The sequence below is a fragment of the Sinohyriopsis cumingii genome, chromosome 8 (genome assembly GCF_028554795.1).
Source record: "Sinohyriopsis cumingii isolate HCF-2022 chromosome 8, ASM2855479v2, whole genome shotgun sequence".
Lineage (NCBI taxonomy): Eukaryota > Metazoa > Mollusca > Bivalvia > Unionida > Unionidae > Sinohyriopsis > Sinohyriopsis cumingii.
In genome coordinates, this window is record NC_142968.1 from 108,523,349 (window position 1) to 108,548,519 (window position 25,171).

Below are 25,171 nucleotides of genomic sequence, written 5' to 3' on the forward strand. Positions count from 1 at the left end.
TCTTTTGTAAGTAGCACCTGTAGGTAGCCCAACCTGTTAATGAACACAAAAATAGATTTAAAAAATGAAAAATGGTTACCCACGAGTCTAGACAATAATGATTCGGCCGAGTCACATTCAACTCACATCAAATCCAAGAGTCACGTGTATGTCCAACAAAAACAACACATCCTTTTCTTTGAATACTGAACTTCTGCTGACAACACCTGGCAAATTAGATAAAATATTAAGACCATGTTGTCAAATGTTCAAAACCTGGGACTGACTACCACTGGTGGAATTACATGTTTTATGCTGATGTAGCTATTACATTACTGGAAAATCCCCTGTTCAATAAACAGATACAGAGCAGAAGCCCTCAACAAGAATTCATGTGCTTACATAAAGCTCTAAAACTGATAGGAAATATCTTTAAAAGAGCAAAGTAAAAATAAAAGAATAAATAAAATTATACAAAATTGCTATTAAGAGAGTTTAATGTAGTTTTGACATTGTATCAAATCTCAGTTGCTAACTCACACAGTTTGTAAAATGCCCTTCAGTCATTATTTGCAGCACAAGTCGGCAAATGAAAAGTTTTACAATGATAATCTCAGAAAGAAAACAATATTAACCTCTTAAAAGAAACACCTTAGCTTAATGAAGCACGCGTGAAATCTTACTGTCTGCTTAAAGTAATATCTCCTTTTCTCATGAATTCTCTCCCAAATTAGTGTGGAAACATTCTGTAGCCAATGCATACTGATACATTGGATATCAAGTTTCTGAGAACATTTGATATCATGCATATAGTCATGTTTGATATCATGTATATACAGTCACATTTGATATCATGTACATACAGTCACACTGGATATCATGTTCAAGAGAACACTTGGTGGGGGCCCCCGAGTGGCCGAGTGGTCTAAAGCGCTCACAGTTACGGATCACTGCCATCTCACCTCTGTCTGCACGTGTTTGAGTCTCAGGCTCAGCTAATGTGGGTATGTGAGAAAGCTTGCCAGTAGCTTCTTGTGGGTCAGTGGTTCTTTCCAGGGTTCTTCCTCCACCATTAATACTGGCCACCATGTATGGCCTATCTTGCGTTGAATAATGGCGTTAAACCACATTACAACAACAAGAACACTTGGTAGCCATGTATATACAGTTACATTTGACATGTTCAAGAACACTAGGTAGTCATGTATATACACTGTTACATCTGATACAATTTTCAAGAGAATACTTGGAAACCATGTATATACACTGTTACATTGGATACCATGTTTCAGAGTACCAAGTAAAAAAAAAGAGTCCCGAGTGTAATGTGGTCTTGTACAACCTTTATTCCTGCAATGCTTATGGTTTTGTCACCTCTCTGTGGTTAGAAGTGCCAAGTCTATTCTAGGATGTGTAATTGCTAGATCTGTGCTAATATGAAGAAACAAAATAGGGTCAAAATGTCAACCTAATGTATGAAAATGTGTTATAGTTTCAAACCATACGTTCATATCTTCGATAAATTCCTTCTATATTCAGCTCCCCCCCCCCCCCCCCGGGTGTTCATGGGTGGAGGAGAAATGTCCCCCTAAATTTTCAGTTCAAGACCCTGTATGTACCACTCTATTTAATTGTGCAGACTTGTAATTCATTCTACAGTAAAGTAAGATAAAGTATTTTACCAAAATAAAATCAGGTTTTTAAACACTTCACTGTTGCTAATAATACTGCATTTCGATTCACATAATGGACCCAATTTTGACAAACTCTAACTCTGCTATTATAAACTTCGGTGCAAATAAATTCCATCATCTATGTATTTTTCCTTAGTTTTAACAAATTTTTCATTCAAGGAAAAAAAATGCTGGTCCCTTGATATTTGACAGAAACAGTTTAAAGTTAATATTTAGATTATAGAAAAGTATCACAGGCTAAAACTTTCTACAAAATTCAGAAAACTGTGTTAGTTTTGGATCCCATAACCTTGATCTAACATATCTTTCTATCTCCGTACCCAGTGTTTTGGCACGCACTTTCTCACTGTACTGCCCATCTCCAAGGCTATTGCGGGAAAGGACCATAAACTCATATGTTGTGTCAGGTTCCAGGTTGTACAGCGTAAATCTGGTCGCATTCTGGGGCTCGACCATCATTGTCTGCCACTGACTTATTTCACCATTAATAGAACGAAACCTAAAAAAAAGGCATTGCTGAAAGCTGATATGAAGACAGAACATACACAAATAATGCTTTATGACATTTAACAAATAAATAAATCTGGCTAAAGCAAGATAATCCCATTTTTGTGTGGTAACCTGACATGTATCTACTTTATCAACTTTTAACCATATGGAATGCATGCATATCCATGTTGTAGAGCAAAATATGAGGCCCTTGTAGGGTCCAATTCTCTACTGACCAAAGAAATTCCATGAATTCCATGATAAGATAGTTTCTTCTTTTTACATGATACCATCCTTCATATTCTTGTGTAATTCCAGTGTATTAAGTTTTGTAACAAAATGTTGTGTTTGAGTTCTCAAAAGTACTTGTAAGTGCAATCCAAAATTCTCTATCATGGCTTCTGACCTTAAACCTAACATCATGGATAAATGATCCCTGAAATGGTCAATGTCAAGGTCAAGAGGTATCCATATGCCAAGTTTGTCTCAATCTATTAGTAGTATGTCTTGTGAAAAAAAAATGAGGCTCTTTTACTGGTACCATTGAAAATCAGTGGTGTCATCATGCTTACAAAAGCCTTTACCTGAAGTCAAAACCTTTGACCTTAAAATCAGTGTGACTATCAACTTGTTCAATGGAATGGAATTAAACTGCATGACTGGTCAAATTTAACAAGTACAAGTCACTGTGTTCATAAGCTCAATGAAGGACAAAAAAAGCAAGAATAACATCTGAACTTATTCCAGGGTTTATTATTTTTCAAATGTCCTTTACAAATATGTGAATATGTTGGTGGTCCAGAATGCAACATTTTTATTCAAAACCAATTAAATATTGCAGGAACTCTGTGTGAAAATATTACCATCCTTTCTGGAAAAATAGCAAGATTTTCAAGATAACCATCATGGTGGCCATATTATGAGGGGTACCATTTTCATTTATGACCAAAAACTGATTACAGGAAGACCAAGGGTGAATACACCATGTTGATATGACCATCAGTACAGATAAATAGTCAGGGCCTGTGTTTTGTAGAATGCAGGTGCAAACAGCTCTCCTGGTAGCGTTGAGGAGAGTTATTCTCTCAAATATTTATGACACTGACATCGTTTATAACACATGATGTCATATATCAAAATGGTGGAATTGTAAACGTATTATTTTTTGTGAAAGACAACTGCCATGAAATCAGGGGGTAAAAAAAAAGGAGTTCACTCAAAAAATATCTGGAAATCTTTGTTTCGAACAATAAGATTGCACAACAAGATTGTGGAGAGTGATGAATCACTCCCCTGGAAGCAACTTAAGGAGTACAACAGCATGAGAGAGCAATCAAGATCCTTAAAATACAAGCCCTGTATGTAGTGACAAGATACTAAAACACTGAATGTCAGACTGGCACCATTTTCATTTATGACTAACCAGACCTCCTAAAAAGTCTTTTAGTGGAAACTCCATACTGATATGACCATCCCTTCAAGAGGAATAGTGATAATAGAGATTTTCAGTATGGCCATCAAGGTAACCATACTGGACATCTAAATGACCAATTAGGCATAATTTTTTGTTTTCTTTGGTGAACACATCAGATCAATATGACCGTGTCAGTAGCAATAACATTATTTTCAAAACTGCAGCCAAGGTGGGCATAAATGATCTCCGAGTGGCACTATTTTCATTTAAGACCAATTACACCTTGGGATCAAAGTCTTATTAAAGTTTCATGGCAATTTTCCCAGTAGTTTAGGACTAGAGATAACAAACTTGTGCAAAGTTTATCAGACTAAAAGCCATCAATTAAGTTCCTCTGATCTGTGGCCATTAGAGCTAAAACTCAGATTCCACAAGCTCCCACTAAGATTATGAGCATATGAATTGCTAACGATTGACGATGGTATGGTTCAATGCTGGAGAGACAAAGGTGTATAAAAAACAGTTGATGGTCATAAGGATGGAAAGTAGTTGAGCACAGGACACCAAACAAAATAAGGCAAATCAATGGCATATCCTAACTCTATGAAAGTGATTGGCAAAGTCAACAAAAGCTATAAAATTTTCAAATTAGGATTTATTTAAATTAAAACAATATATCTAGTTGGTGAAATGTTCAGTCTGTTCAGCTGTCTGCCGTGTTTCAGTGCAAAGTCACTGACAGACACTAGTGCATGTATTTTTGAGGCTGAAGTAATGACAAAATGGGTGAAATTTCTGAAGGAAGAAACTGTAGAAATATATCATTGAGCATAAAAATCAACTCATTGGTTTGTAAAGATAAACTCTTAAATTTGGATCATTTTTAAGTAAATGCAACTATTGTTTGGCAAATTTATGTTGAATCATTTCAAAAGTTACGCTGTTGATGCTTAGGTATACAATTTACAGCATACTATTTAAATATGGGTACAGCATACTACTGAAATATGAGTATAGCATGCTGTTTAAATATGGGAATAGCATACTATTGAAATATGGGTATAGCGTATTGTTTAAATATAGGTATGGTATACTGTTTTAATATGGGCATAGCATGCTACTTAAATATGGGTATAGCATACTGTTTAAAAATGGGTATAGCATACTGTTTAAATATGGGCATAGCATGCTACTTAAATATGGGTATAGCATACTGTTTAAATATGGGCATAGCATGCTACTTAAATATGGTATAGCATACTGTTTAAATATGGGCATAGCATGCTACTTAAATATGGGTACAGCATACTGTTTAAATATGGGTATAGCATACTATTTGAATATGGTTGATCGGGAAGAGGATTTAAAGCAAAAATAAGAATCAGAATGAGAAAAAACAAATAATCGTACCATTCATCTAGTCAGACACAAAACAGCATCAGGAAAAAAAGACCCTGAAGATCTTAAAAAGTTCAAAACATTTTTTATGCACTCATATGTTTATTTTGGCTACACAAATACCCAAGGACATGTGTGTGGTTATTTACCATGTACACTTATTATTTTTAGTTTGCTGTTGAGAAAAGATGCTTATTTTACATAATACAGAAAGACGATAGGTGAAGACCAAGTTGACAACAAAATCTATTCCCAAACAATTCTGTACTAGCTATTTACGGCAAACAAGATAATGAAACGTGTCAGATTTTATGGGGTCAGATATGGTAATTAGTCTGGGAAATTCTAGTTAAAAATTTGAACATCGATGTTTATTGATCTGCACAGACTTCCGTGAAAACAATATAATTGTCCCAGTTGTGCAGGTAAACAATCAGTCATGCCAATAACTTGCCAAGAAAAGGAACCAGGGTTTAAAATTTCCTAATATTATCTACAATCTATAATTCATGCCCAGATGACCACATCAATAGTGGTAGTCAACAACTGCTTGTAAACTACCATCATTCTCTCCCCAGTAGTTTTGGTGGCTGTAACCATATCCTTACCAAATTAAATAATGCTGAGGAGTGCTGCTGTACGCAGGGATCCATTTCACAGTTGCGGAAAATAGCTGCGTGGACACTGAAACGTTGTAAGGTGCATAAGGGGTTGTGTCTGAAATGGAAAGATTTACAACAAATTATTTGAATGGTCTTACAAGTTTTTACTAATTATAGCACATCTATATCTACTGAATGATTAAAGCATCTGCTTTGGATGCAGACAGTCATGGGTTTGAACCCCAGCTGAGTTATACCAGAGACTTATAAAAATGGTAATAGCAGTTGCCTCACTTTGAACTCAGATATGATAGGTTAGTGTTAGGATTGATTGGCCTGGTCTCAAATAATGTGACTGGGTGGGACATGATACTACATGTCTGCAGCATGGTGCTAGACATCATTATAAACTGCTACACTGCAGACACCATAGCAATGACTGGAAAAGTTTTAATGCTATGTTAAAAATCCAAGTCACACAGACATTATGTATCTACTGTATATAATCACTTAAATGTAAGTCCAACTCAAGATTCACAGACCCAGATCTGCTGTTATATAGTGTGCTGCCTGTTCTGGGCCTATACAGTTTGTTATGTATAATCAGCAAAACTAATGTAGACCCTGGTCTGCAAGCACATTTTGCTATGGCAGATCAGGATCTTTGCTGCTTGTAGTTTGACTCGACTTACAAGCAGGTATATAATGACAAAGGGAAATAAACTTCATACCTGAAAATAGAAGACTCCATTAAGTATCTATGCCATACAATCTGATGAAATCTGGTTTTACTATAAATCTAATTATCCTATTGAAGGGTCAGCAAAAATATTTCAAGTTTATTTGTAAACTGAGAGAATGGCAGAATTTTTACTTATTCTGAGCCAAATATAACTAGCGAAAAATTGAAACCTAAACTTAATCTTATGAATTTGCTATCACTGAACTAAGACCTGTTGCCAACATGACCAGTTATGGTTGTCACCCAATCCACCCTGAATAATGTTCCCCATACCTTGATTTTCTATTTATTTTGCTCACAATGTTACTTGCTTGCTCATTTGATCTAGAAACCTCAATGTTACTGCAACAACCTACTGTCATGAAATGCAGAAGAAGACTTCACTGTTTGAAATCCATGTTACAAGTTAAGAAACACATGCAGTTGGGTTCTGTATTATTTTTACAATGATTGACAAACTGTGCAGAATGCGTTTTTAAAATCCACTCAGAACCCCACATTCCTGTCCTGCTTAGGTATGCTCATAGCAAGAGAAGTAAATTGGTAAGTAAATAATTTATTTTTACCTTTATGTGTGAGTTTTATTTTTGCATGAAGCATGAAAATCGTGCCATTATGTACATTATTTTATTGAGAACTGCTTAATTTATTTCAAGTAGCCACCTACGTAAAACTCTGCAAGCCAAGTGCTGTCAGCATGTCTCAGGCACTGGTAAGGCTAACACCGTTCCAGGTGACCTCTCTGCATGTATGCTGTAGGGGAATGCCTAGCTGTTTGGCTCAGGGTTAATGAGTTATGGACATACAAACACATGTACACATTACCTTAGATGAACACACTGACCTGCCTTGCATGTGTGGACCTAGCAAATATCTACATGTACACACTATTTGAAACAGTACACACTGACCTGCCCTGCATGTGTGGACCTAGCAAAAATCTACATGTACACACTACCTGAAACAGTACACACTGACCTGCCTTGCATGTGGGGACCAAGCAAAAATATACATATATACACTACCTGAAACTACATACTGACATATCTTGCAGGAGGGGACCTAGCAAAAAATATACATGTACACACTACCTGAAACAGTACAGCTACCCACCTTGCATTTGGGGACCTAGCAAAAATATACATATACATACTATCTTAAACAGTAAAAACTGACATATCTTGCAAGTGGGGACCTAGCAAAAATATGTGAATACACTACTTGAAACAGTATACACATTAAACACGTTCATCATATTACCCCCTTTTGTCCAGTAAAACCATTTTGTACAGCAAAACCAGAATGTGTGATGCTGTGTTGTTCAGGTACAGAGATGGCAACACATGAACCAGCTTATCTAGAATCCCAACATCTCTGTTTTGGAATTTGCTGAGCATGGATAATATATTTAATAACAGAAATAACACTAAAGAATTATTTTCTGTCCTCCTGTACGAGTTTATACCAATCTATACAGTCAGTGACAATTCAAGTCCGATCAGGATAAATGGTGTATCCACCGGTCAAATTCCAGAAGCCTGTATACCCCCAACATCACGGGCCAAAAAAGTAACCATAAACATCTCTTACTCGACAAATTATCTGCTTCTTTATGTCCTCTTTATTTCTGATACTAATTTTCACCTATGTACAGTGTCATGGACTGGTTTCTTACCAGGTACATTGTAATTGCATTGAGAACTTTTTCGTATATACCAGTCAATCAGATTAGTGCTCAAGTACTTTTATCCTTACCTGTGTCTATTCAAAAATCTAGATCAAAATTGTATCCCTGAAACCCAAGACAATCTGGACTGTATCTATCTGAAATGCGGAATATTCACTAAAACTTTCAATGATGCAAGAAAATATAGTTAGCATATATATATATTTTTTTAAAACATCTTTCAACAAGAATAAACTTAAATCAAGTTCTCTTTTTTCATGTGAAAAAAGATCAGGGTCTATGGTGCTTGCAGCTGTGTGCATATCATACAGTAATCTTTTTGGTCCTACTAGTAGGCTTGCAATCACTGAGATAATTAAGTAATACCTCTAAAGAACCAAGTACAATGGAATAAAATCCATCATCTTTTTGGTCCTATTAGTAGGCTTGCCTTCAGTGAGATAAATTAAGTAATACCTCTAAAGAACCAAGTACAATGGAATAAAATCCATCTTTTTGGTCCTACTAGTAGGATTGCCTTCAGTGAGATAATAAAGTAATACCTCAAAAGAACCAAGTAAAATGGAATAAAATCCATCATCTTTTTGGTCCTACTAGTAGGCTTGCCTTTAGTGAGATAATAAAGTAATACCTCTAAAGAACCAAGTACAAAGGAATAAAATTCATCATCTTTTTTGTCCTACTAGTAGGATTGCCTTCAGTGAGATAATAAATTAATACCTCTAAAGAACCAAGTAGAATGGAATAAAATCCATCATCTTTTTTGGTCCTACTAGTTGGATTGCCTTCAGTGAGATAATAAAAATTAAGTAATACCTCTAAAGAACCAAGTACAATGGAATAAAATCCATCATTTTTTTGTTTTAATTGAATGTAAACCAAAAACAGCCATCTCACTTTGAATGATAAGCTCTGTGCTTGTGATGATTTTTCGGACTTCATTGGCAGCCTCACATTCATAGATGCCATAATCGTCTTTCTGCAGACTGTTGATAGTCAGGTTGCCATGGAGCTTCTGAATCCGGTCATCAAACTCCAGTGAACCACCAACCTGTGTGCAAAAAGATCAGATTTTAGTGAAAAATGGCCTGGGGCAAACTGCTAAATCAAAGAAATACAAATTTTCACAAAACCCCATGTCTGACCTGTTGACCATGATACTAAAGCAGGCAAGACAGGAACTCCTTTCATAACAGTATAAATTTAAGATCTAAAACTAACCTTATCTTAAATTTCAGTTAAATGCAGCAACTGATGTTTAAAATCAGAGATAAAAAAAAGTTTAACACAAAACTTGAACATTATATTTTCCAATGATAAAACATGTTTTCTGCTGAAGCTGGCAATACTGGAAAGACAGGAACTCCTAACAGTTAATATAAAAATATAAACATAAGATGTATGGTAATATTACATTAAAACTGAATCAGCAAGAAATGCAGATGATATGTGACTTTCATAAACTTTAATAAAAACATAAAGATTGATCAACTAATCTTTCAACGTAAACAGGCGAGACAAGACAGGAACTCCTAGCATTAGTTTATATTCTTTGCAACCATAGAAATATTATCATATAGGTTCATTTGAATGCAGCCACTGATTTAGAATATATGTGACCTTTAAAAACTTTAACAAAGTTCACCATGATGCATAAACAGGTAAGACAGGCAAGACAGCAACCCCAGGCATATCATAACATAAACTTTCAAACCATATTGATAATATCAAGGAATTTCACTTGGGTGCATCATCTCATGTAAAAGATATGTGGCAGGAGAATCTGAATATTTTGTTTTATCCTTCTGTGCTGATTAGAAACTATTTTTAAGAGGCTTATTTTCCCTTCATCTTCAACATGCATTGCTTGATCATGCAGATGCTTCAAATGAAAACAATATGTACAGTTTAAAGGTCTTTGGTACTGCTGTTAACGTTAGCCTGGTTCCCTGATTAATTCCACTAACTCTAACATGAAACCTGGATCCAAATCAAACATGGATGAACAAATTATCTGGATTGTTTGGCAACAAGAATTGTTCCGTAGTTTGTGGTTAAATTCTGTAAGTTTGTATTTTAAGGGTCATTTTTGTAGAACTGGTGCCAAAATCATAAGGGTTGGCAGGTCCGTAGTCTGATGCAGTGTAAGGTAGTGTAATTTTACATTTATTCACAAAATTTTGGGTGACGTCATCACATGAGAGAACATATTGTATCATATGCCACAGTGACAGCCTTGATCTGCAAGCTGCATGTTCTCACTTCCTAAATCATTTTCTGGTCCTATATTCGGTGAAGCATGGTGCATTGTACTGTAGTGACATACTGTGTAGTGCAATAAATTTAACACATATGGTGTCAAGAAGTACTATGCTATGCATTGTTATGTGGTGTTGTGCAAGTTCAGTGTCTATAGTCCAAGGACATGTACTGTTACCTTCCTCCAGGTGATGGTTGGGGCTGGGGTCCCTATAGCAGCACATGGCATGATGACGGTCTGAGCCAACTGTCTGATATACTGACTATCTGGACGGACTGTGAAATGGGGAGGATCTGAAATTGACAATAACAAAACTGTAATGTCAGCTGAAACAGAAATTTTAAAGCATGTCTATGTATTTTTGTTAAATAATTTATACAATGCTTGAATTACTAGGTTGCAACAATTTCATTAAAGAAATGAAAGTCTGTCTATAAATGCACAATATTCAGAAATAAAGGTTTCATTAAATGGATTTCTTTCTATATTTATGCTTGTTCCCTAAGGCATGATTTATTGTATTTTTAACTTAAACATGGATTTAATATGCATAGAATATCCACATTAGTGTTCCATGTAGAAACTTAATTTAACTTAGACATGTGGATTTAATATGCACAGAATGTCCACATTAGTGTTCCATGTAGAAACTTATTTTAACTTAGACATGTGGATTTAATATGCACAGAATGTCCACATTAGTGTTCCATGTAGAAACTTATTTTAACTTAGACATATGGATTTAAAATGCATAGAATGTCCACATTAGTGTTCCATGTAGAAACTTATTTTAACTTAGACATGTGGATTTAATATGCACAGAATGTCCACATTAGTGTTCCATGTAGAAACTTATTTTAACTTAGACATATGGATTTAAGATGCATATAATATCCACATTAGTGTTCGATGTAGAAACTTATTTTAACTAAGACATGGCGATTTTGCATGCATAGAATGTCCGCATTAGTGTTCGATGTTGAAACTTATTTTAACTTAGACATGGCGATTTTGTATGCATAGAATGTCCACATTAGTGTTCCATGTAGAAACTTATTTTAACTTAGACATGTGGATTTAATATGCATAGAATGTCCACATTAGTGTTCCATGTAGAAACTTATTTCAACTTAGACATGTGGATTTAATATGCATAGAATATCCACATTAGTGTTCCATGTAGAAACTTATTTTAACTTAGACATGTGGATTTAATATGCACAGAATGTCCACATTAGTGTTCCATGTAGAAACTTATTTTAACTTAGACATGTGGATTTAATATGCATAATGTCCACATTAGTGTTCCATGCAGAAACGTATTTTAACTTAGACATGTGGATTTAATATGCATAGAATATCCACATTAGTGTTCCATGTAGAAACTTATTTTAACTTAGACATGGCGATTTTTGCATGCATAGAATATCAGTGTATCCTCCAGGGGTGTAAAATTAAGGGTTAAAAAAAACCCAACTTGGTGTCAGAAATGGAGGTCAAATGAAAATTGTGGGGGTCAAAACTGTACTGACAAATTTTCATCTGACTTTTTCAGCTTGAAATAGGATAATGCAACTTGCACAACATTCTCTTTCTCTCCCTAAACATACAGATACACCAACATGCACAATTAGCAAACAAATACATTGTCCATTCAAAGAATAATTTTATTAGTTCACTTTTCTTTTAAAGTCGTACTTTTAACAGTCTCCTTATAATCTATTTGAAGCAATATTATAGCCCAACACATTACATACAAGCCAATGCAAAAAGCCAAAAAAATCTTTTTAATCAAATGGCAGTTAATTTATTGCCTTTTATAAAATGTGTACTATCATCGATTTCATTGTACTTCATCCTGGAACAAATTTATTCTAAAATAAAGGAGGATAATAATTCATCTTCTAATAAGTTACACTTGAACTTTAAGATCTTTCTTTTATTGCAGCAAAGTTAAAAACCAACAAGATCTGCAATGACCCGCTGACTTTGTAATCCAAATAATGCATTAATCTCTGCAAGTTTACTGATGTCTTTATTGTGAAAGAATGTCTTGGGTTATTCTCCAGATATCTTGTGGCGAACGAGGGCAGACTTTAAAAAATTTTAAAGACCTGTCACAAAAGGATTACAGACCTTTGAAGTCTTTGCAATCATGTGATCAGAAGTCACACTGGTAATCCTAATGAATGTGCCATATTCCAGCCAAAGGAATTATTTTCTCCATTTCTCATTAAAGTTAGATCCACAGTTACTCTTTTGTGTTCTGCTTCTTTCACTTTCTTTGCTAATGATTTTTAGTGCACGACCTTTTAATCTGGAGATCACTTTCTAGTGCAACAAGCATTGAGGTTAAACACCTAGATGACAGCTTGCTGAGCTCAATGGAAATCATGTGAGAGCTCGCGAGATTATGGGGAAGCTACTCCATCATAACATTGCCTATGCCATTGTGGTTTCATTGTTTCCTATGTTCCCTGCATGGCACTCTGCTATATGAATAGAAGAGCGCAACACCAGGAGAAAACAAAGTGGGGAACCAGTCAATGCCTATGCTTGAAGTATACTTGGGGACTCATGGTTCTAATTCAGTTCCCATAATAAACCTATACAAAGACCATGATATTAAAAATTCAGTAACTTAACAGTTTTGAATGCTCACGATCAAACCTATATTGATCAAACCTATATTGATCAGTATAGATGAAACCTGGATGTCAGCTTCTGTGCAGAGGAAAGGATATGAGCCGCAGCATTTTCAGGACCTGCATGTGTTTGAAACATGTGCTTTCAATTCCGCACCAAAGAGTCAGGTGCTAATTTTAGTAATGAGTGTTCCAAACTCAAGACTGTTAAAGGACTGAAATTCCATCAATAAAACAATGTCTCCATTTTTTTCTCTTACAACTAGGATAAGCTCTCGAAAGTTTCTTTTTCCTACACCATAACTTACATTATTAACCAATCCTGGTCAGCCTAACCCATATATACGCTATTTCATGTTCACCCATTTCCAGGCTAGTTCCCATTTTTCCATACCATTAGTATCGTGTGTCCTCGATGCCATCCCTCATCCAATGAACTGGATATTAAATAAATCCTGATCACGTTATGCGAATCCTTTGTGTAAAAAAAACGCACAGCACAAATGTGTGTAAAGGGAAACACTGAGTATTCACATTGATGTTTAATGTAAAACTTATTTTAACTTATAGACATGCGGATTTAATATGCATAAAAGTATTTATATCCACATTTGTGAATACACACACACAAATACTGTACAATCATGCCTTTCTCCATTTATTATGCTAACAAGTAATAAAAAAAATATGAGTTTTTAAATAATTAAATGAAATAAAGATGATTGGTGTTGACAAAGTATTCAAATGCAAATGTTAATAAAAATGTCAAGAAATGTGTGCGTTTGAATTGACCTTGTTATACATTCTCAATCAATCAGAGGCTCTTGTCTGGTTAAAGAGACCCTCAAAGCTGCCTCAGTTCAACATGACCTGACATGGACCATTACAAAGGCTACTGTAAAACCAACCATTAATAACATGAAGTATGAAGTTGATAAAAATGTTGTGTAAATACCTTCTACACTTACAGTGAATTCATTCATATAAGTGGTGTATCAATTATTCTCACTTACAGGAAAAGATCAACTTCAAACTGCACAAACCTGCCATTACATAATACTCCCACAGATCTGGGTCTATGCAATAAATAAGGTGTACTGAAGAAAACAAACAACACTGAACCTGATCTGCAGGTGCACTGCTGTTATCTTTGAGTTTAAAGCCATTGTTCAAAGCATGGCAGCCAGTATAACTGGTGGAGGAAGAACCCAGGAAACCCTGGTAAAAACCACCAACCCAAGGGATGCTAACTGGTAAGCTTTCTCACATGCCCTTAATGGCCCAGCAAAAGACTTGAACACAAGTGGACAGAGGTGAGATGGCAGTGATTAGTAAAGGTGAGTGTTTTAGACCCTTAAGCCTCCTGGGACCCCCAGAATGATCTGTAACTATAACATTGGTGAATATACATTTGACTCCAACAATGACATGTTTACCTTTCACCTCCACCTGTATAATATCGGACTCCCCTCGCCCAACCGAGCTAATTGCTGTACATCTGTAATTCCCTGCATCTGATTCTTCAACCTTGTTCACCAGCAAGGATCCATTTGGTGCCAGAGTCAATTTACTGGGTGCAAAGTCAACAATTAGCCCATTTTTTGTCCAAACAAACTGATAAACTGGTGGATTAGCATCAACGGGGCAATCCAATTTCTCGAAAAAACCAAGCGCCCATATCCGATGCTGGGTCATCTTGTTCTTCAGTACTTCTGGAGAATCTGGAAAAAAATACAATGATAATCTTTTAATCAAGTTTATAATAAATGAACTTAAGTCAGAGGTTTACAAATTATACAAAAGTCAGCTTTCAAACTGAGCTTGCAGTTGGGAGATTTGAGCTTGCCCCAAAATCTGACAACATAATACTAAACTTAAGAGTTAAACAGTAAGATTTTATCTTTACACACACACACACACACACACATATATATATATATATATATATATATATATATATATATATATATATATATATATATATATACACACACACACATATATACATACATACATACACACACACACACACACAAACACAGACAGACAGAAGAGCCGAGACAGACATATACTTGCATGGAGATAGGTAAACGGATAGACAGATAAGGGTTTTGGAAGTAACTAGATTTTTAAGAAAGCGAGAGAAAGAGATGGTAAAAGAACTTGAACTGAAAAATTAAACAGAACTGAGTTAACTTAAATCATGTTTTAATATATCTTAATAATTTTCTTGGTCTACTTTTCCACTATAAGTTCAGTTGATTATGTAGATTCCTCCAGTAAAAAAAAAGGTAAAGGTGAGGAAATTTCCTGTATATTTTGTAGCATCATGCTGGCTATGCTTCCTTTCAAACTGATTCATTAGATTTTATTTGTGGAACCTTTGTCAAGTTTCTTTTTATTGCCTAGATAAGTTAGCAGACTCTTGTCTTTAACCTTATCAACATAAACAAAAGCAAAACTTTTTGCAATGATTTATTTATGCTTCCAAATGAATGATTTGAGAATGCTTAATTTTAGCCATTTACTTAATAGTTGTAATCTAACTTCCTTCAAATCTGCAACATGCATCAAAACAATCTTTGACAAACTGACTTTTGTGCATGATTCAAAAACAATTTTAAAATTATCAATTGAATTATTTGCCAAACAATAAGTATGTATCAGTCTCTTGTAAATATTACATAAACTACAGATGATAAACACTGCCTGCAGGTAGTTTATCTTTGGTATGTCGAATTCACTTACTTGTAGAACATAACAATATTTTTGAACTGAACACAACCCCCCTCTCCCCCTCAAAGTTTTGACATGCCAGTGGGTAAGTACCTTGCAGACCTAGTGTATGGCAAATTCCCTGCCAGAGCAACATGAAAGCTAATTTTAACCAGAAGGTTACTCAGACAGACATGGGTAAAACTAAATGCCATTTCCACAAAAGAGTCTGGGTGTGAAAATATACAAATATTTACCTTTGTATTGTGATACACCTGAAACAAGAGTCATTAATGAGCAGAACCTTACAGTATAACCATGCTCATGTGGTATGAATTAGTAACACTGAGTACACTAGATCACAGTGACTTAGTTTGGTGCACAACATAAATTCCCCCCAAAATTCACCCACACTATAACTCTGCAAACAAATAAAATGAAACTGAGGTCCAAGTATAATTTTAAGTTATACTGTTTATCAATGAAAATTATTTTGATGACAAATGGGTTAATGTCACATTTTAAACGAGTATGGTTTGCATCCAGTTAACAAAACTACTATATATTTTTAAAGGTATTCCAAAAAAAATTCTCCATAATGAAAGAAGTGTATTAAAAACATACATGTTACATTGAGATAAGCAGTCGCTTCAGGGTCTTGCCCCATGCCATTGCTAGGGCGACAGGTATACCAGCCCATGTCCACTTTATCAACCATGCTGATGATGAGGCTGCCATCTGGAAAGATGTTAAATCTGGAGAAGTACCCAGGCAGTGTGTTGACATTGCGATTGTCCTTGTACCATCTGTAGGTGATGTTGTTTGGATAACCCTCGGCCAGGCATGTGAATTGAATCCTCTGGCCCAACACAGCTGTCCTGTTGACTGGCGGTTGAATGATGTAGGCCTGGCCTGAAATCAGAAATTTATGTTAGATACAATACAGCAGAGTCCTGTTATCCAGGTTAAATTTTGTGCTTAAACTTTCTATATATATATATATATATATGTGTGTGTGTGTGTGTGTGTGTGTGTGTGTATATAGTTTCCATTTACACTCATTTGTGCTTCAGGGACCCCCACCATTTTTGTTTGATCCCCAGTTTTGATAACCAAGTTTGTTTTTTTACAGTCTGACCCCAATTCTGACACCAAGGGGATTTTTAACACTCAGTCTTTCACCCCTAGGGGATACATTATATATATATATATATATATATATATATATATATATATATATATATATATATATATATATGACACAAATGCCCTACCAGTTGAAGGACAAAGTGCTAGGATAGACAGGGGCCAGAACTCTGATAAATTCTGTTATATAAAAAGTGAAATGAAAACCTGATCTATGTTTTCTTAATTTAGAGAATTACGTCAAACAAATCTATCCTGTCTTTTTTTAACACATTAACCCTTGGTGACGAATTTACGTGGCAGGAGGTAGTAGCCTACTGCCGAGCTCCGTAGCATCAAGGTCATGTATGAGACACTAAAGTGGGTGGTATTATAGAAAGGTAGACAGATGTAGCTCAACAATGATACCAAATAATCTTGAAGTTCTAGTTGCACTACAAAATACAGTGGGAAAAACCTCATTTTTTTACCTGATTTTTTTTCCACCCAAAATTCGCCCGTGTTTGGAATCGTATTTTGTGTTTGGATTTTAGACTTTTTGGTCTCAGATCTAAGACAGAACTGTATGAACTGCAAATGGACAGATGAACCATTGCAAAAAGTAGGATAAGATGGGCATTTGGAATAAAGAGTGGTCTTAATAGATCTGTTAAGCATAAAAAAAAAGAAGAAAAAAAAAGAACTTCCAACTTTTACCCTTCTGCTCATAGCCAATGAAAAAAAAATGAAAAACGATGTTTCTAACACAACTAGGCATTAGGTTATTTGAAAATCAGCTGGAAGTTGATGTATTAGGATGTATTCAGAAACAGCTTTCAAAATGTGTTTCCTACTCGAATTTCAGGCAAAAACGACAAAAGCCTCCAGAGGTTAATGTGTTAAGACACCAAATATGGGTGAAATTTATGCAGTCTTTCCAAAGTTATTTGATAGAAACAAAACTGACGATGTCCAGGATGGGATGGAACAAAAAATAGGAAAATTACTACATGCTCCTCCATACAGTATTCCAGCTAGAATCTGAAAAGAACTGGGTTCCAGTCCCTTCTCCCCACAAGCAATGAGTGTATGAATTTTTCCTTTTACGCCCCTGTACAGGAGACAATATAAATACATATATAAAACATTACCAATGGAAGAACTGTCATACAGCTGCTTTTAATTAAGTTTTACAAATGTAACTAAAAATTAATTGCATACATTTTCATCTGCTACTGCTGGATTTTAGAGGATTTCATGAACTTTGTCACAAGTATTCTAGTTTACATTTGCTCAGAACTTTGACAGAGAGCTAAAACTCTTTTATATGTGAAATTGTGATGTTAAAACTAGTCCAGAAACCAGTCGAAATCCAACTTACTCATACTCTCTCACTACACAAAACCAGCTAACTGCCAATCTTGCCTACAAGTGGTCCTTCACTAAAAAGTCTCAATATACTGATGCCCTTTTTATAAAAATGGGTATTGTCATGGATCCCATTGTTTTAATTTTATCATATAACAGCTAATTTAATCATTTCACCTAGTTTTAGATTCTGGCTAATGAGGACCAATTATAATGTGATTTATACCATTAAATTCTGGGGGTGTTTTTTGTGTTCTTATGCACTTACATGACACAACCTGCTAGAACATCCCCTAGTACATGACTACCTAACTTGGACCACTTTTATGACTCCCAGGAATAGTGATATAAAGAGGGAGTAACAGCCACAAACACAAATTGCTTATTATGGGAGGAGTTATCTTAATCTCAATTGGTACATTATATTTATTCCAGTCTTTAAATATAAAGCCATTTTTGACTGCCAACATTTTTTGTTTTTGCCTATGCTTGGTAAGTCACAAACTTTCTCTGCCATAATGGCACATGACAAATATTATTTCAGACTGCACTGTCAGTAACATGGTGGCGGAAAAACACCCTAGTTAAAATCTAACAAATGAAAACTGGACAGGGTGTGAAACAAAGACCAGAAATTGGGAAGGAGGGCAGGGTGTGAATCAAAGGCCAGAAATTGGAGAGGAGGACAGAGTGTGAATCAAAGGCCAGAAACAGGGGAAGAGGGCAGGGCTTCAGGCTCTTCACTACCTGCCTAGCTGGAACATTTCCACTTGTATGGTTGGGGGGGGGTATAAATATGGGTAAATATAATAAAATTTAGTAACTGTTATTTGCCAATACCTAATTTTCCACAATTGGTATTCAGACAAAAATAGGGTAGGTGAAAAATATTTGCTTTTTACGTACAAAACAAGTAATCCAATGACATGAACACAACGCAGGAAACGTCTGAGATTTTTTGGCTCAAGCAGAATTGAGATCTCATAAAATTAGACAAAACTCCAAAATGTTTCTCAATATTTTATCTAAAATTTTGGTCAAATAATATACAAACTTACTTAAACTGCAAAAAGCTTCAACTTGTTCAAGGGTGCAATGAAGTTTGTTAAGGTCACAGAATTTACATTTTACATGGTTAGTTTTGTGGCATCATGGGTACATGCACTGGGAGTAAGAGCTTTATAAAATAATAAAATGAAGACAAACAGATAAACAAACTGAATCCTACAGTTATGCAAGGACAGCTGAAAAAACAGCACTGAGATAGTGAATAAAAAAACACCCTATTTATTTGTAAATGAAACATGGATTATTGCATTTTAAGTTCAAAGATGCTCAATAATGGTGCTCTCCATTCAAAGAAAACACAAAACAGTATTCCCTCAGTTCAAGATGCCTCAGTCTGTTCATGGATCTCATTTCATTACTTAATAGAAATATTATGTATATAATACCATCTATGCTCAAGAATTACGTCAAACTGCAAAGAAAGAGCATGCTCTGCTGTAGCATAATGCACCAGCAGATCTTGGTCTATTGTGTTTGTTCTAATGATTACTCCTAACATACTGAATAGACCCAGATCTGATGGTGCAATGTGTGATGGGAGATCTAGGTCTCTGTAGTTGGACTTGTTTTACAAATGGGTATATATGGTACTTTAATACAACGCAGCCACACCTACAAGGCCGTCCACTTGGCTTCCATGAACAGACTAAGAGTGAGGGAATACTGTAAACAGAAATCTTGCTTTGACATAAATGTACAACATAATACCTTCAACTATTAAATGTATTGACTGTGTCATCTGTCCAACAGCATTCTTAAATCGGCATTTGTATATTCCTCCATCATCTTCATGCAGATTATGAATAATAACTACACTATCATCATTTTGTAATACAATTCGCTGCGAGGTACGAAGAGGCACTTCATCTTTTGTCCATGTAATGGTTGGCTTGGGCGAACCAGTGCCAGTACAGAATAGTCGAACTTCAGTTCCTTGTGGCTGATGGAATGAGGTTGGGGTGTTGTCAAGGATTTTAGGAGGGACTGAAAATTGTGATATTTTGATACTGTATTATTCTCCTGTTTGGTTATATATTGCAAGGACACTGAAATAAACTGGCTGGACATGCTGAGCTGCACCGTGAATGTGATGCAATACTTTTTGTAAATAACAGAGTTCAAAATGTGTTATAAGAGTGTTGTATACAACATACAGATCCCCTCTGGAACTCTCAAGGCTGAAATGTACAAATTTTAATGGAAAAGAATTGGAGATCAGATCTTTGAAGACAGGTGTTTTGGAAATGATGAATCACCTGCTCTTCAAGGATATGTAAAATTGACCAGGGAAAGAGTGACTTCATACATGTTCTTTTGTTGTCATAAATAAAACTGGTGTCTTTGAGCATCTAATAGATAAGCCATTAGTCTACATTTTTTCTCCCTGGTAAATGCATCAGTGTCTTACTGAAGATTTCAAATTATCTTCCTCACATTTTCTAACCATGATCACCAACAGTGTCTGTTCTCAAACGGTGCCTAAGTGAATCAAAATCATTAATGCATTTCTGTTAACCATTATCTTAATGTTAACACTATTCTGTAAGCCAACTTAAATTCAATGATTTGGATTTTTAATGAGCTTTTAACCATTTTTTAACTGAATGGCAATGATCTATCTTTATTTTCTGCGGTCTTACCAATGCACCCGATGGGCATCATGGAGGAAACTTTGTAGCACCAAAGATTTGTGTTTGTGTTTTTGAATTTTAACGTAGCTTTAAATAAAATTCAGTCATATCGCTATGATGTCTGCAGTGTGGCAGTTTATAGTCATGTGTAGCACTGGGGTATCATGCCACAGACATGAAGCATCATGTCCCACCCAGACACATTATCCTGACATCAGGCCGACCAGTCCTAACATTAACCTGTTAATGCTGAGCACCTAGCAGAGCAGCTGTTAGTACCATTTTTATAAGTCTTTGGTATGATTTGGCAGGGGTTCAAACCCACAATCTTCTGCATCCGAGGTGGATGCTCTAACCACTTGTGCCACTGGAGTGATCCACCAAAGATATAAAAAAAGTAAAGGGCACAATGACACATCCTCAATGGAATACTAGTAGGTCCTCAGAAAGTTGCTCCATGTTATATGGTATGTAACATGTGTGCATTTTCTTGAATGGGTAAAAGATCTACATCACTGCACCAGTTTTTCAAAATTTGTATAGCTTTCAAGATTTGTATTGCATTTATGGAATGGCAACTTAATCCCTGAAAAAAATTGATCCTGGATATATGAATTATGCTTACATGGATTTTTAAGGAATACATCAACACAATCTGATTAAAATGAGATCTTTGAACTGGGACTCCCTGTAAATAACACCATTCAGTTGAGATACAAATGTGAACTGTGTTATAATGAGGGACCCTTATCTTGAAGCATATTAAAAAAAGTCTGTCATAATAGTGCATAAAAAAAACAAAAATATGGCATGAAACCATATTATGACTGGTTCTCATTTGTCTACAACAAGAAAGAAGTGAAACAATCTTGTGTACATGGAGCAATCATAAATTAGAATTTAACAAAACTGAATGGTATGCATTACAAACCATAAATCCATTAAAATAAAAGCAGCAGTATATTGAAAAGTTTCACAGTGTAATGAATCAATAACTATGGCATGTCTAGAAGGAGCATAGATGGAAGATCTGATTTCATTACCCCTCCCTTCCTTCTCCATGCAGTTGTAATAACTACAGATATTTCTAGCAGTCTTATCATTATTAGCGTCAAATCCACAAACTGGTGGCAATTTTATCTAATACAGATGAGTTTCAGTCAGAAGCACAAGATTACAAAATCTTGTCGATCTCAGATTGCAATTTGCTTGATTTTCGGAACAGACCTGGCTTTTATCACAAGCAAATGTATCTTTTTGAGAGTTCAGATTTAACAAAACTAATGGGATTTAATGGCTGTGTTTCTATTGCATTATAGTTTACACTGTTTGTCCTGGTCAATCCACAGGACCATTTTCAGTCACCTGCATACCTGAGACTGTCATTGCTGGTCTGGTCTTCATAGGCAATGGACTATAACAGCTGGATCTGAGCTAAAAATGTTGAATTCAGCTAGCCATGGCAGGTTATTGCTGGGTCTATACAACCAATATTTAATTAAGTTTGCCTTGCTGGGTTGTTGTCTACTATAACTGAGTGTAGGCTATGGATGTTTACTTAAGCTAGCCCATGGTGGTCTACAGGTCACTATTTGCTGGGTCTTGGCTAACAATAATTTCTGTTCAGCTAGCCTTGGTGCTGTACTTATTGCTATGGTTGGGCTACGGACGTTCAATTCAGCTAGACGTGGTAGGCAGGCTATTATAGCTGGGATTTGGACAATCAAAGTTAAATTCACCTTGCCTTAATGGGCTACTACATGACATAATAACTTTTATACATTTCTTTTCAAAACATAAACAAGATGAATGTTTCACAAAGGAGAATGACTAAAAACAAGGAAACTTTAAAACAGTGACATACTTAAATGTCTCTCTGGCTTATATTTCTTTTAGCCCCCTCCTCTCTACAAATTTGTTTCCTGTCAGCCAACTTTCCATTTTTCATTGCTGACCCTAACAATTTTGTCCCCCTGGGTAAATTTTTTTCTTCTCCCAAATTTGAGTTGTGCATCTAATTGAACCAGTTTATAGTAAAAGTCACACAGGTCATGTATGCATTAAACAGATATTTCAGTAATGAATGTCATTTTAGATTTGATTCTACATACCTTTAAGTGGCAAATATTCACTTCATTTGGATTCTTATACATCCACATTCCTTCTAAAAGTCATTATTTACATGCCCCGAAAAGTGCATGTGGCAAAATCAATGTTAAAGTACGGAGACATTTTTGGACAAAATGAACCTTAAAAGGTGTGATCAAGTACAATCTGGATTGAATGTTGCGTGCCATGGTGTCACAATGAACACTATGCATTTCGATAAACAAATCTGAGTACCCTATATTGTGACAATTCCTCTTGAAGTGCTCTTTTCATGACTGATGTTTAGTACATGGCCACCATTGTAAAAGACCGTAGAGATCGATAATTTTTGTTGCGAAGTTTCTTGATGACATTTAAGGTGCAGATCATTAAAAAATCAGGATTGAATAGATTTTGGTTAAAGGAAAATAGTGTCAGATTTTAAAAGAACAGATTATATTCAATTTAAGATAAGTAAATGCGCATACATGAACCATGTGACTTGTACTATAGCCCAGTAATTGAAGCGCTTAGTTCATTATATATATATATATATATATATATATATATATATATATATATATATATATATATATATATATATATATATATATAAATGCACATACACAAACTAATCATTATAATATAATGTTTGTAAAAAATACCTAATTTTAAAATCAATGTAACAGGAAACATGCATTTTTGTCTGGCCTTGCTGCTCTATCATCTGATTTTGAAATTTTATGTCTGGTAGAGTCACAATCAACGATGGAGTATAATGCTGAAAACTTTTCATCTGAAAAATCTTTGATGCCCTTACAACTGGTACCATATGCAACATAATATACATATAGTGTTATATTTTGACGTACTCAAATGGACCATTAAAAATAACTACCATAATATACATGCTTAACTTGAATATTTTTAAAATTCGGAGGACCTACTCCATTCAAGCATCTGTCAGCTTGGAGATGTACATTTACAATAAAGCCTGATGTGCCCTTTCTTATGTCTTAAGGTTGCCTAATGTAGGCAGGAATGCAGTGGATCAGTGTGCCAAATGACCAAAAGGATGCAGGCTAAATTCTACAATTAGATCAGTCCAAACCAGCTATCATGATGTGTTCTTAAAGAAACACCTTCACCCCAATCACCTTTAATGAAAGACAAAAACAATCTACTCCCTTCCATTTCCCTATGGCAAGTCTGATCTCAAAGCTGTTTCTTTATCTGACAGTATATTCAGAGTGACTGATTTGGATTTAATCCAGTTTATTTCCTTGCCATTCCTGCTGTGTCATGTATGTGCCTAGCCATGTAAAATTGGTGCTAAAAATGATCTTAGTTTGCAGGAGATTATCAACTGTTTAACACAACCTTTCTGACATGTATATGTAATTCCACCCCAAAAATGTGACCTAATGTGATACTAGGCAGATAAAGCTGTCAACAAAATAAAGACAAATCTGTAGAGAAAAAGGCCAATGAATCAACACCTTACTACTATGAATAGATACTGTGTTGTAATAAAAATGAACCTAGCACTTTCATATCCTTCAGATAGGATCACCTTGCAACAAAACATCCAACATATACACACATGGATATTTGACTCCGGTAAAGTCACACAATATTAAAACAAAATCTCTTAGAAAAGAGAGGAACTTGTTTCATGGCTGTATCTAGCTTATGGAATAATAAGTACAACTCTAAATCCAAACTACTATGATGGAAATCAGGCCCATCGTAAGCAGTGACATAGGGTAGATAGTACATCAAGTAGCTTTATGGGATAAAGAAACTCAATGACTTAATGGATAAAAAATAAAGCAACCCTGCAAATTTTTTACCGCATTATTATTTTTATACACCTCCACTTACACACAAAAGGAAGGATAGGGGAAACCCACACCAAAACACACTTTCTGAAAAACAGGGTGTCAGTTCTAAGTTCTAACCAGCTATATGTGCTGGGATGGAGCTAAGAGGTGTCAACTAAACCTTGCAAGAAGCCTTTATTTACTACTGCTTAGGACTGGCTGGTAACTGTTTCAGGACATACTTGTAGCAAATAAAAAAAAAATTATATTAACTTCAGAAATGAATGTCATCATCCTCTATTGGTTTGAACTGCTAGTGACTGACTGATTTTTGAAAGCAACAATTACCAAAGGCCAAAAATGAAAAGAGCATATCAACTCAAAATATGTTAACAAAATTGCCAAAAGTTTGGTTAAGGTACATGGTGTATTAGTCAAGTTAA

The 25,171-nt window shown here is 35.3% G+C and overlaps 1 protein-coding gene across 1 annotated transcript in view; it reads right to left on the reverse strand.

The window, feature by feature from the left end:
• Positions 1 to 25,171, reverse strand: part of LOC149794351 (uncharacterized) — a 115,967-nt gene that overhangs the window by 61,494 nt on the left and 29,302 nt on the right. The window contains exons 4-10 of the mRNA XM_089969103.1: positions 19,895 to 20,170; positions 16,250 to 16,537; positions 14,347 to 14,631; positions 10,443 to 10,558; positions 8,903 to 9,056; positions 5,583 to 5,691; positions 1,994 to 2,172 (exon numbers count right to left, since the gene is read on the reverse strand). Of these exons, the coding sequence (XP_089825229.1) occupies positions 1,994 to 2,172; positions 5,583 to 5,691; positions 8,903 to 9,056; positions 10,443 to 10,558; positions 14,347 to 14,631; positions 16,250 to 16,537; positions 19,895 to 20,170 (1,407 nt within the window). The remainder of the gene's footprint in view (positions 1 to 1,993; positions 2,173 to 5,582; positions 5,692 to 8,902; positions 9,057 to 10,442; positions 10,559 to 14,346; positions 14,632 to 16,249; positions 16,538 to 19,894; positions 20,171 to 25,171) is intronic.